Source organism: Leguminivora glycinivorella, chromosome 11, assembly GCF_023078275.1.
Source record: "Leguminivora glycinivorella isolate SPB_JAAS2020 chromosome 11, LegGlyc_1.1, whole genome shotgun sequence".
Taxonomy (NCBI): Eukaryota; Metazoa; Arthropoda; class Insecta; order Lepidoptera; family Tortricidae; genus Leguminivora; species Leguminivora glycinivorella.
The window spans coordinates 7785093-7798701 of NC_062981.1; the positions used below are offsets into that span (position 1 = coordinate 7785093).

The 13609-nt window shown below is 38.3% G+C and overlaps 1 protein-coding gene across 1 annotated transcript in view; it reads left to right on the plus strand.

Annotated features, from left to right (window-relative positions):
- Positions 1–13609, plus strand: part of LOC125230804 (carboxylesterase 1E) — a 66253-nt gene that overhangs the window by 35419 nt on the left and 17225 nt on the right. The window contains exons 2-3 of the mRNA XM_048136027.1: positions 3678–3784; positions 4017–5330. Coding sequence (XP_047991984.1) covers positions 3678–3784; positions 4017–5330 — 1421 coding nt within the window. The remainder of the gene's footprint in view (positions 1–3677; positions 3785–4016; positions 5331–13609) is intronic.

Consider the following 13609-nt stretch of genomic DNA (forward strand, 5'->3'; position numbering starts at 1 on the left):
ATTCTGAAATATCAAAAACTCATAATATTTTTAAACTGTGGGCCGCGAAATATCCTAATAGACACGGTCATTTGAGAATTCCTTAAAAAACTTTTCAGAACTCGGTAAAGTTTTCTTTAATGGAGAGAAATTTTGCTGAAGCCCTCAATATTAATTATATAATACTCATCGACCAATCATTAGGGAAGGGTATTGAACTGGGCATTTTTCCTCCAACCGGAAATTTAATGAATATTAAATTCTTCTAATGATTTTGGAAATTAGCAAAGTGTATTCAATGGTTGTTGTTAGGCTACGTTGTTAGTGTCTTTAAAAATACGTACTTCTAATAGTTAACATACATACATACATACAATCACGCCTGTTTCCCAGAGGGGTAGGCAGAGATCACGGATTTCCATTTACTACGATCCTGACAAACCACTTTCGCTTCACACGCTTTCATAACGTTTCTCATACACGCTCGTCGGTTTCGAGTACTTCTGACCTGGCCTTTTTGCAATATTTCCCCGATTTGATCAAGAAAAGTTCGCCTAGGTCTTCCACTACCAGTTGGTAGTACGTCTTCCACTACCAGTTGGTAGTGGAAGACCTAGGTAGGTTGGTAGTGGTCAGTTGACCCTTCTACTCCTTTTTCATATACTTTCTTCGTCAATCTCCTCTCATCCATCCTCTCTACATGCCCAAACCACCTTAACATACCCATCTCAATCTTTGTCACCACATCTACATCCACTCCACACTTCTCTCTTATCACGCTATTTCTGATCCTATCACTCAACTTTACACCAGCCATGCTTCTTAACGCTCTCATTTCCACGGCATTCACTTGACTTTGAAGTCTTTTCTCCCACACCCAACTTTCACTACCATACATAAGTGTAGGCACCAAAACTCCTCTATGCACTGCCAGACGTGCTTTTTGCGACACTTTCTGGCTGCCCATAAAAGCGTTTAGTGCTCCATTCACTCTATTCCCAGCATTCACTCTCCTTTCAATAAATAACTTTCTAATAGTTAAAAGTCTAATTATCTGCAAAATTACGGCTATGTAAGCATTACTTGTAAATAAAAGTATCATAAAAAATATGCAAAACCTGACCGAGTGACCTATTGACTTGGTCAATAATGACGTAACGTTCTTAGAACAGCAAATAGGCTTCATGGCTCGTCGTTACTAGGAATAGGTACGGCCGCTTCACCATACAAACGTAGGTCCCATTTTCCCCTCTGAATGTGGATATTTTGGAAAATATTTTGACCCAAAAAACGTAAAACATTTTTACCCGTGTGGTGACGGGTTAAGAATTTCACCACCCCCTTTCTTCCCGTGGGTGTCGTAGAAGTCGACTGTGGAATATGGGTTGAATTGTGGCATAGGCGCAAGGCCGACAATCTGTCAGTGCAATGTTACAATTTCATTTTCTTTCAACCAATTACCAAGACTGAAACTTGAGTAGTTTGATGTGTTCATATACCTACAACATAAAGAGTATAAATCCTTTTTCATACAAAAGCTTAAATGACCGTATGCCTAATAAAAATGAAAAAAGACGCATAGGAACACTAAATAAAATGCATCTAATTTTATCAAATTTACAAAAAATGTTAATATCTAGAGGAGGAAAATGAGGACATTTTTATGAACAGGCGATTTTGCAGGCGATTCCCCTTTCCTTTAATGCAAGTATTCCGTGCCAATTTACTTAACCCTTCGTTATAAACCACTTTGCTGGCCTTAATCCCACTTGCGACCTAAATATGACGTGTTTACACGTCGGCCTGCGAAGGAAATGTTGGTGTGATTAATCTGACGTTAAAAGTTTCTGGCGAAGTCTTAGTCGCCATTTCGGCCATGTGTCATTTGCTAAATGTGGGAATAATGTTTTAGATAAGACTAGGTACCAGTGGCGGCTGGTGAAAATCTCTGCTAGGCAACACTGAGCAAAAAGAAACCTACCTTAAAATTAGGTACTTTAATAGTAATCAATTTTAGGAAAGCCGGTGGGAATCGGCTTGTACGGACCAGCCGCTGCTGCTAGGTACAGATGCCTTTCAGATATATGGGAGCGTGTAAGCTGTTCACAAACATCTGAACACGCATCTATTGGGTAGGCGTAAGTGCGTTTTCACATTATCCTTTCCGATATCGGATGTCGGACCGATATCCCATACGTTGAAGCCGTCATCTTTGATTTCTGCCTTTGAAATACTTCCTACATTCGATATCGGATCGGATAATGTGAAAACGCACTGAGAGGTGTTCGCATATTTTTTAATAACTCTGGGCTCTGATATATCTGACGGAGGCACCCTGCCCACATAAATAAAAATTAGCAAAGATTATTTATATAGCATTTACAATCTTCATACTAAGAATCGTACCTCGATTTTTTAGCGCCACCTATTAGGCAGCGTTCCCACTTATGCGTCGCGTGTCTCGGGGCGCGCAAAGGGCGTCCGCGCCACGCCACCTGAGTGTAATTCAAAAAGCGTCTCCTCAGTACATTTTGTATAGGAAGGACGTAAGGCGCGCCGCCAAGCGGCGCGGCGCGCGCCCCGCCGCCGCCACGCCACCTGGGGCGCGTCTTACGTCTTTCCTATACAAAATGTACTGAGGAGACGTTTTTTGAATTACACTTAAGCGGCGTGGCGCGGACGCCCCTTGCGCGCCCCGAGACACGCGACGCATAAGTGGGAACGCTGCCTTACATACTGTCATAACTACACTGATAATGCATACAAATTTTTTGTTTGTTTTCAAAATGTGTACTTATTGACGTGAAATCATGAAAATAAAGAAAAATGTCATTTGTTCTTATAAAAAATAAAAACACGCCAAAATATGATTTTGCCACTTCCAGGCTGCGAAACAGCGCCATCTAGTTTTAATCCTAAAAAGCCCATACATTTCAGGGGTACGCATTTTTGTATGAGCTTTGTCAGTCCCGTATTATATCGTTCTTGATATTAGTATGTTCTAATATAAGGAATATCAAGCCTCATCTGTTATTTATTTGTAATAAGAAATACATAACATTCACAATATTCATATTGACATATTACAAATAGGTTGCCTAGATAAATTGAGTACAGACAGTGAGATATTTTTGTACGTACTTATATGTACTTAGTAGTGGGAAATTATGGTTTTAATATCGTTTGCACGTAAAACAAAAAATTGTATCAAATAATCTTGTGAAAATACTTAGGGCCCCTACCTTGGTATTCGCACAGCAGAAGGAATCCGACTTTTTTTGGTTGGACATTATTGAGTTTGTTCAAGAACGATTTAATACTGGAAAAAAGCGTACCCCTGAAATGTGTGGGTCTTTTAGGCTTAAAACTAGATGGCGCTGTTCGCAGTCTGGAAGTGGCCAAAATCATATTTTCCCCAAATATTTCTGCCTGTTTTTATTTTTTATAAGAACAAATGACATATTTCTTTATTTTAAAATCATGATATCACGTCAATACACATTTTGAAAAAAAAAAATACATTTGTAGGCATCATCAGGCAGTGTAGTTATGATAGTATTTAATAGGTGGCGCTAAAAAATCGTGGTTCGATTCTTAGTATGAAGTATGTAAATCCTGTATAAATAATCCTTGGTTTGTTGTACTGCGGATGCTGGCAATAATTACAAATTATTGAACAAATCTCCTTTTTGTTTCAGGTTTCAAGATAGAAGGCTATCCCACGATGGTATGGTTTCATGGCGGCAACTTCATGAGAGGCAGTCCCAACGATTTAAACCCTTTTCAACTGGTCTTGTCCCAAAAAGTAAGTACACACTTATGTATTCACTCTGACATTAATTAGTACGCACACATCCAGTCTATTGGCTAGTACGAAAGTGTGCACACCTGCTTGTGTGTGCACTTTCATACTAGGCCATAGCATAGACTGGATGTGTGCGACAAAATGTCGCCGAGCGGCTTTGTCGCCCGTGGGCGCACACTCTTAAACAAACTCACATCACAAAGACTTACTAAAAGTGTTCCCTTCATTCCAGGTGATATTCGTCTCAGTAGCCTATCGGTTGAACATTTTTGGATTTTTCTCGACATTAGACCAAGAGGCTACAGGAAACTACGGCATACTAGACCAAGTCGCTGCTCTGAACTGGGTAAAAAACAATATCGCAGCATTCGGTGGAGACCCAGACAATGTTTGCATTTTCGGACATGACGCTGGAGCAGTAAGCGTCGGATTGCACTTGATTTCATCTTATTCATCGGGACTGTTCCAAAAAGCCATAGCAATGAGTGGAAATGTCTTGTCACCTGACACAGTAAACACGCCTCGAAGAGAACTAATAACAGTTGATAAAGTTGCGACAGCCTTCAGTTGCTTCCGAAAACCGTCGTACCAACTACTAGGCTGCCTTCGAAGAGTGCCTTACCAAGCGCTTTTACAAGAGGGAGAATATTTAACGGAATGGAAACCTATTGTAGATTTAGGATTTAGCAACTCCACTACAGCTTTCCTGCCTGACCTGCCGAGCAAGTTGTTCAAAGATGAAATCTTTAGTCCAGTACCTGTATTGACCGGTTACACTAATATGGAAGACGCACTTTTGCTTGCTAAGGATAGCGACGATACTGGTATCAGTCAGAAAGAGTTCGATGCAATGAGAGAAGAGATCATCTTAGCTGATATAACAGTAGATAATTCCTCATGTTTTACTAATCAGCATCATATTCAAGATGCAGTTTCTTTCTTTTATAAGCCCATTCCACCGACGACAAATGAAACTATACTGAGAAAGCTATTCTTGGACTTTTATACTGATAAAGTACACGGGGCTACGACTTATCAGTTAGCTAAACATCTGAGCCAACATGCTCCCGTTTATCTCTATCGATTCGATTTAAAACCATTCTCAGATATAGCTAACGAGGGTATCCCAGACTGGATATCCGTGCCACACAACTTTGATCTAATTTACACCTTCGGTTTACCACATTTAGCTCAGCCCGGAGATTGGAGCAAGTGGGATAAACGCGATAAGAGTATTTCCGAGATAATCATGAAGATGTGGTCCAATTTCGCTTGGTACTCGCACCCGACAAACTCAAGTGTGAGAATCGAATGGGAAGCGTTTGAATTGGAAAAGCCGGGGTACTTGATCATAGACCGGAATAATTTCACGATGAGTACGCCAGAAACGATTAACTATAAAGCTTTTGAATTTTGGACTGATTTTTACCCGAAAGTTGTGGAGATTGGCACAAAATGTTGTAAGGAACCAACAGATGACTCGGGATCTACGTCAATATTACACAGCCGACTTCTCACAAGCTTGCTTACGGTTCACATTATAACAGTATTAGTATCGTAGCAGTAGCAGTTACATTATCTTTCCAAAAATCAACACGTTATTTTTATAAAGTCTATTAACCATAAAATGTTTAGTTTATTTACCAATAAATATTATTGATATGACATGTTGAAACGCAGAACCTATTTATGTGTAAGTAATTTCTAGGAATAATTAATATTAAAAATATTTTATACGCGTTTTATTTAACCTCAAATCAGCCCATAAACAAAATAAACACATAAGTACTGTCATCATCATCATCATTATCAGCCTATCCTCGTCCACTGCTGGACATAGGCCTCTTCTAATGCACGCCACTGCTCCCGATCTTCAGCTAATCTCATCCAGCCAACACCAGCCAACTTGCGGATGTCGTCACTCCATCTTGTCACAGGGCGTCCTGCACCACGTTTACCGAGTCGCGGTCTCCACTCAAGAACCTTTCGGCTCCACCGACCGTCTGTCCTGCGACTAACGTGACCAGCCCACTGCCACTTCAATTTGCTAATCCGGTGAGCTATGTCGGTAACTTATAAGTACTGTATTTAGTAGTAATTTAAATAGTTTCCTATTAACTTATTTTTAATGTGTAGAATATATTTATTTCATATGTCAATTTAGTCAAATACCTACATTTATAAATTAACATAATGGATAATTCAAATAACACAAACTTCATTAAGTTTTACCTTTTGCACTCGAACGCCAACGTGAATTATTTGTTTGTCTGTCTCCAAAATGTTTACTTCAAATAGTAATTTAATTCTTAAAAACCTTATTTGCATTAACAAAGTTCAAAGTGTTTATCCTTGAGACCCTTGTACTTATATTCTCAATGCTTACGAAGTTCTTACGATTATATGTACAAGCAAACCGGTCTACTTAAATGAGGAATGAATGAATCTTCTGTTAATCATACTTAAAAAAAATCTTGAAACGTAATTAGTTAGTGTAAGAAACTGGAAAATATCTTTCGTCCGAGTAAGAAAAAAAGTGAAGATTAAACTAACAATTACTGCCTCCTATGTCCTTTTCCTGCTGGATCGTGAAGTCTTATGTAGACCAAACATAGTATTATTTAATATGATCTGTGATGCTTATAGAAATTATCTTGAATTTTGAGAATTATTGAATATCCTTATTGTACTTGTACCGAGAGGTTACAGGTGTAGTGCAAAAAGAGTGTCCTTTGTATTTTTCCGGAATGTTCGTATTTGTCGTGCTAGTCAATGTCAGTACATCTTGTACTGAGACTGACTGAAATAGCATGACACGTGCGTACGTATCGTCCAGTACGTATCAGTTGACCATTTGACATAGAACCTTTTAAAAACTAGATCTCACAGTGTCAGACTTTATAATGGCCAGACTTCTGCAATAGCTGACTAAGCAGTATGAATAACTCAAATTCCAAGGTCAAATGGTCAGGCGACCTTCAATTTCGTCACGGTACCAGGTAAGCTCGATTTTATCTTGACTATACAGCACCTAGTCGACACGAAACAATAAGTAATATTACGTTAGTATTCTAGAATTATTGGACCTTGACACCATTAGACCGATTTCCATGGAAGTTTTATTTTCTTCGTGTCAAAGTTTTAATTGCAAATGAGTAATGTGCCTTGCCTGTGAAATAAGTAGAAGAAAATACACTTTTTCAGACAGGTTAATATTCAAACACGAAGTATTGTCACGTGAGAATAAGACTTGCGATTTATTATACAGTCCAACACTGATTCAAACTTTCACGATTTTTACACATATTTAAAATTGCAAACGGGACTTAATCGCGTATTTACTGTGTTTTAAACACTAACCTCCGACGTTTCAAGGACGGCATTGTCCCCGTGGTCTCGGAGCAGACTGCCTGAAGTTGACATCAACATCTTCTAGCTGTACGAGTTTTTCGAACTACCCGCACTTGGTCCTGACTACCCACTTGAACAGTTTGTGCACTTAGGGATGTCACCTTGTCGACAACTCGACAGGTCAACACACAACACTCACGATATTCGGTTTTTCAACCTGCGATATTTGTTTCTTCTTGCATTTACTAATGACCGGGTTCCATGTGGATGTGGTAGGTCGGAGGTTAGTGTTTAAAACATAGTAAATACGCGATTAAGTCCCGTTTGCAATTTTAAATATATTATACAGTCGTTGTGAATATGTATAATTGTATAGATAGCAGTTTCATTTTTATTTATTATAGGTGTAACATTTTGCCTTGTGCATTCAATGTTCAATAAATAAATAAATAACCTAACCTCAAAATTAAAAATTTGAAAAACCCCCGACCGCGACATAGTAGACCGATTTTCATAAAACATGGCTAAGAACACTCCCAACTAAATCAGCTTTCAGACAAAAAAAACTAAAATTGAAATAATAATGTGTCTACTAAAAAAACACAAATTAAAATATTTCCTATGTAATAATTTAATTTGTTCTTAGAGAAAAAAAAAACTAAATCTAAATCGGTTCATAATTCATAATTCATAATTCATTTATTGCATTTGTAATCATGTGTTACACAAGGTCTTACAATAGGCTATTTACAGCAAAAGATCACATGAACCCTGTTAGGGTATACAGCAACATACTTAACTAAGACTAAAACCAGACTCAACCGTTCGGGAGCTACAATGCCACAAACAGACACACACACACACACACAGACAGACAGACAAACAGACAGACAGACAGACAAACAGACACGTCAAACTTATAACACCCCGTCGTTTTTGCGTCGGGGGTTAAAAATGTCCATGACCAATTATTTTATCCAATTTTAACTGTACCAAACTTATCATCTGCCTTGTATCAGTCGAATATGACGTAAATACTATTCATGGAAAAGACTTTTACACACGACAGACAGGTCGCTTGATGGTAAGCGATAATTGCCGCCCATGGACACCCGAAACACCAGAAGGGATGGAGTTGCGTTGTCTTTAAAATGGGTGTACGCTCTTTCTTTCGCACGAAACGCTGAAAGACCTCCGCAAAATCGACGCCGTTGACTACGTTGGCATAAAAGCATGACGGTCTTTGGTGTCGGAGGCCAAGATTCCCTTCGGGTCGTCGCTTTACCTGTCTACGGCTCAGCCACGACATTGGGCTAAGCGCGACAGCGGTGAGCGGCTATATTGGAGCGAGACACAGCGATGGGACTTTTCATCATTCGCACGTATGGCTGCCGCTCACCGCTGTCGCGCTTAAGCCAATGTCGTGGCTGGGCCGTAAGTATGTAAGTATATACAATACTCGAATTTACATTACAAAGCTGGCCAAGCGCCATAAAGACGCGTCGGTGACCGGAACTCTGGGGCATATCTTGCCCGGCGAATTGCCGTTCAGTGCGGCAACGCTGCCAGCCTTCTGGACACCCTAGGGCCCTGGCTCTGACTAGGGTACTTTTTTCGTAAAATATTTCGATTCTTCGTAGGTAAAATGTGTAATCACAGTGCATAGACTGCCATCTCTCGACACAAGCTTAAAACTTTTGAACCTCAGCTTGATATGTCAAATATTAATATTAGCGCCATCTAGCCGAGCGTTCCCTAAAGGTGTAACGCCATCTAGGCGACCGTACCTTTTTCTCTATGGCTTTGAGGTACGTTTTTTTCTTAGACCTTATCCGTCTATACGGAGTTACCATATGTCTTTGGTATAATAGAAACATGAATAACCTAACCGCAAAATTAAAACTTTGAAAAAACCCCCGACCGCGACATAGTAGACCAATTTTCATGAAACATGGCTAAGAACACTCCCGACTAACTCAGCTTTCAGACAAAAAAAACTAAATCTAAATAGGTTCATCCGTTCGGGAGCTACGATGCCACAGACAGACACACACACGGACAGACAGACAAACAGACAAACAGACAGACAGACAGACACGTCAAACTTATAACACCCGTCGTTTTTGCGTCGGCGGTTAAAAAAAGAAACAAAATAGGTATCACGCCTACTAAATACAACCTCTTAGTTTACGAATTACGTCAAGTGATATTTTTAAAGCTATGACGCCAGGTGTTGCTCTCTCGTTGACAATAAAAGTCCCTTTGTCGTTTAGCCCAAGTGGGCGTCGGGGAGCGTTGCTTTTTGCACCGAAAGCTTATGTGTAGCAATATCACAGATCATTTGCCTAACAGGCAATCCAACTTGCCAATCCAAGCCAACTTGTAATCCAGTGACGTTGAGTGTATATTTATGCCATACGATAAATAAATTTACCTAACTGACAATGTACAAAAGTTTACATTACACGGATATCAAGACGGAAGAGATTCACTACCCTGGTTTCGTCAATATAGCTTGTGACATAAACTGAAATAACAGATATAAAAAACCAAATTCAAAAGCTGGGAATCGAACCCGGGTTTTCCGCTTGCTTATAAAAGAAGTTTACCGCATCTTGAGGATAATTTCAGAAGATAATTTTACCGTAAAAGTACCAGTGCTATACACGCTAATGCTAAATAGACTCTTCTGTCACAATTATTGACACCTAGCTTTCGCCCGCGGCTTCGCTCGCGTTAGGAAGAGACAAAAAGTAGCCTATGTCACTCTCCATTCCTTCAACTATCTCCACTTAAAAAATCACGACAATTAGTCGCTCCGTCTTGCCGTGAAGGACGGACAAACTAACAGACACACACTTTCCCATTTATAATATTATAATATATAATATATACAGGGTGCCCGGTAATTAATGGACAACCTTTTAATCACCAAGAGGGCACCTTATACTGGTCCGTAAAATCGACTTTAAGGTTTATTAAAAGTCGCCTGGTTTTCGAGATTTTCATCTTTTTAAAATTTTAACAGATATTAATGGACAACCTTTTAACCACCAAGAGGGCACCTTATGCTGGTCCAGAAAATCGACATTAAGGTTTAATAAAAGTCGCCTTTTACTAAACCTTAAAGTCGATTTTCTAGACCAGAATAAGGTGCCCCCTTGGTGGTTAAAAAGTTGTCCATTAATTACCGGGCACCCGGTATAATATATAATATAAGTATGGATGATTTAAGATTGAAAGTAGCATTCTACATATTAGGACACTGTCAAGCACTGTGTGCGTAGCCGAATGTACAAACGCTCACGATAATATCTCTTTCGTAGCTACCTATCTCTATCGCTCTTGCGTATTGGCGCGACAGAGCCAGACTGCCTTTGATACGTCTACCATAATTAAGTGGTGAAAAATCTAAAATGTACTTGCACTTATATTCTTACTACTCTACTCACTCTACAAAGGCTCATAAAGTTAGTATTCACGATGTGGAGCCTAAAGCAACTAATCTATGAGCTACAAAAAAGAGCAAAACTTGACGTCATACTCCGCCACATTTACGTCACTTTTTGTCACCGGGCAGCAATCACGTCTGCCGTTCAGAGCTTTTTGTAGCGGATTTGCCTTGACGAACGGACGGTAAATGAATTACAGTCGGAAATGCATTTTTAGTGCATCATCTATAGCTACGAAAATCAGTAATAATAAGAAATTATGACTTTGGATAGGCACCCTTGGATTTACAGGAAATAAGTATGGAACAAAACAATTACTAGGGATTCTCCGTATTATTAAGATGTTTACTTGAAATTTACAAGAATCCTTATTGAGCAGAATATGTTATTTATTGCGAGAGTTTTCTTAGAATCGGACGCTTTATAGTTACTTTAATTACCTACTTCTTCAAGGTATTCTGATTTGTGTAAAGTAGTTTAAATACGACCATGTATGGTATAATTATGTATATGGTGTGGGCGATGGGATGACCTGTCGTTGCAAAATCAGAAATCGTTTTCTTGCAGTATCCTATTGTCAAGAGTGGCACTAAGATTTGAGCAGTTTTGTGTGTTCTTCCTACCCCGCGTGGAAATGCAGGCGTGAATTTATTTACGATACGGTAGCCTTCATTTATATAAATCACTATTCCATTATAGAGTCACACACATTTTCAGATCGTAAATGATTAGCAGTTTGAGTAAGTCTATTTTTTTTTTGACAAAATAGTATTCTATGTTTTTACGAGCACATTATATAAACAAAGGATTACTTTCAACAAAAAAAGTGAATGTTAACATGTCCCCATAATTTATTTCTTTATAAACAGAGTTAAAATCCAGCACCGTAAAATTTACCGTGGCCTTATCGTCCATACGGTTGACGTTCGAAACAATAATTTGGTATAAATAATGGAGGTGAAACACGAAACTGCGAACGTAAAATTGGAAAATATATGAACGTATGATTCATTTATAACATAACATCTAAACCAAGAACGATTTAATACGAAACTGACAAAGCCCATACAAAGAAGCGTACAACCGAACAAATGACATATTTCTTATTTTGATATCATGATATCACGTCAATACACATTTAAAAAAAAATTGTAGGTATCATCAGTGTAGTTATGATAGTAGGTATTTAATAGGTGGCGCTAAAAATCGAGGTGTACAAATTATGAAGATTATTATTAGTATGAAGATTGTAAATCGTATATGATTATTAGTATGAGTATGAAGATTGTAAATCCTATATAAATAATACTTGATCTAAACTATTAAGTATAACAGCATTCCTATTTCCAGCATAATTAAAAAACAAGTTTATGTTATGTTTTTATTTGTTTTATTCATTTATGCAATAAATATAGAAAAACAAGTTTCATTTTCATAATTACTTTTTTGGACACTAAAATACAACTAGGGAACAAATCAAATTATTTTATTGAATATTTTTTGATTACCAGTGGGCCTTGCCGTTTTTTTTCTTTCGTGTATGATATCTATTTCAATTTATGACACTAAAATAGTTTAAATCCTCATAGTTTGTTACGGTGTCAGTGATTTCTATAAAATAATAGGTACTTAAAGAAAAAACTTGAATACCTACACGTACTGTCATGCACTTTATAGTTTTACGCCGAGAATTAGGAACTTTCCAGCCGACTGCGATTGATTTAGACGGCTGAGAGACCTTTCCAGCAAATCCACAATTGAAAATAAAAATAAAATGGATTTCTATTAATAAAATTATACGCGTTCGACTCGGGTGTACAGTACTACATTTAAAAATTCATGTCAGTATTCCCAAAAGGGGTACCTAAAACTGCAAAAGTTCACATAAAACTACTCAAGTTTGTGCCACTCTTAGCAGTTAATGGGTTGAAAGAAGCCCAAATTGTGATATTGCAGTGACATTTCAATATGTACAAAACTAGCGTTAAAGTATTACATTATCTCCTCGCAAAAGACTATGTAGTTATGTCTCAACTTATCCTCAAAATGTTGGCCTAAATCTCTTAAAAAAACAAACTTTCTTATCCCTAAAGTTTAGGGCACTGGAAGGGCTATCGCTTGGCTACTATCACTCAACTTTAAAATCAAAACATTTGGACGATTCTCGCACCAATTACTTTCTGGTTCGCAATATTATTTGGTATTTTCCAGTCGGTTTTTAATAAAAGGAAACTTGGAAACTATGGCGAATAAACACAAGACAAAAAGACAGATTGCCATATACCAAATACGTCTGGGGGCTTGACCAATGTGCCAGCCGTTTTCGCCAAGTTGAACAAAAAGGTTGTCAGTCTAACGAAGTGCGATAGAAAGGCCATACCGTTTCGTTCGTTGCGGCGCAAAAGATTATCTCATTAAATGTAGAAATTAGAACTCCTAGTAACATTCGCAGGTAATTTACACGTAATTTACGATTACAAGTAATACGCACATTCTAACGCAATGTGCCTAAGATTAAAGACGACTTGATCCGTAGTCATTCCATACTCAGTAATTATACCTACGGAACGGTGTTTTGGCGTGGTAGGTAAGGGTTGGTTCACACGACGTTAATATAGAGTGTGTAAACCTTATAAGAGCGATACATGAAAACAGACATAAAAATTATGAGTTTTTTCACCCCATATGTTCTCAATTTTCTCATATATCAGCAGAGCAGCAATACTGTAAACATGATCTTTGAAAAGTAGGTATATATGTCGACGAGCGTTTAACCACAGGTATTCTAATATGGTTTAACGCACGTTTGCATTACATTGAGGATCGGATTATTTTTTATGGATAAAAAAACCAGGCAAAGCACACACATAATTAGTACAAAGGTGTATGTGCCACTTTCGGGATCTCTTCCAGTTAACCTTAAACCCTTCTCCCGGGGCCCGCTTTGAACTAATTCCAATATTTGGCGTAGACAATAGTTTTATAAAAGCGACTGCCGTCCTGCGGGCCGATTTTTGAGTCT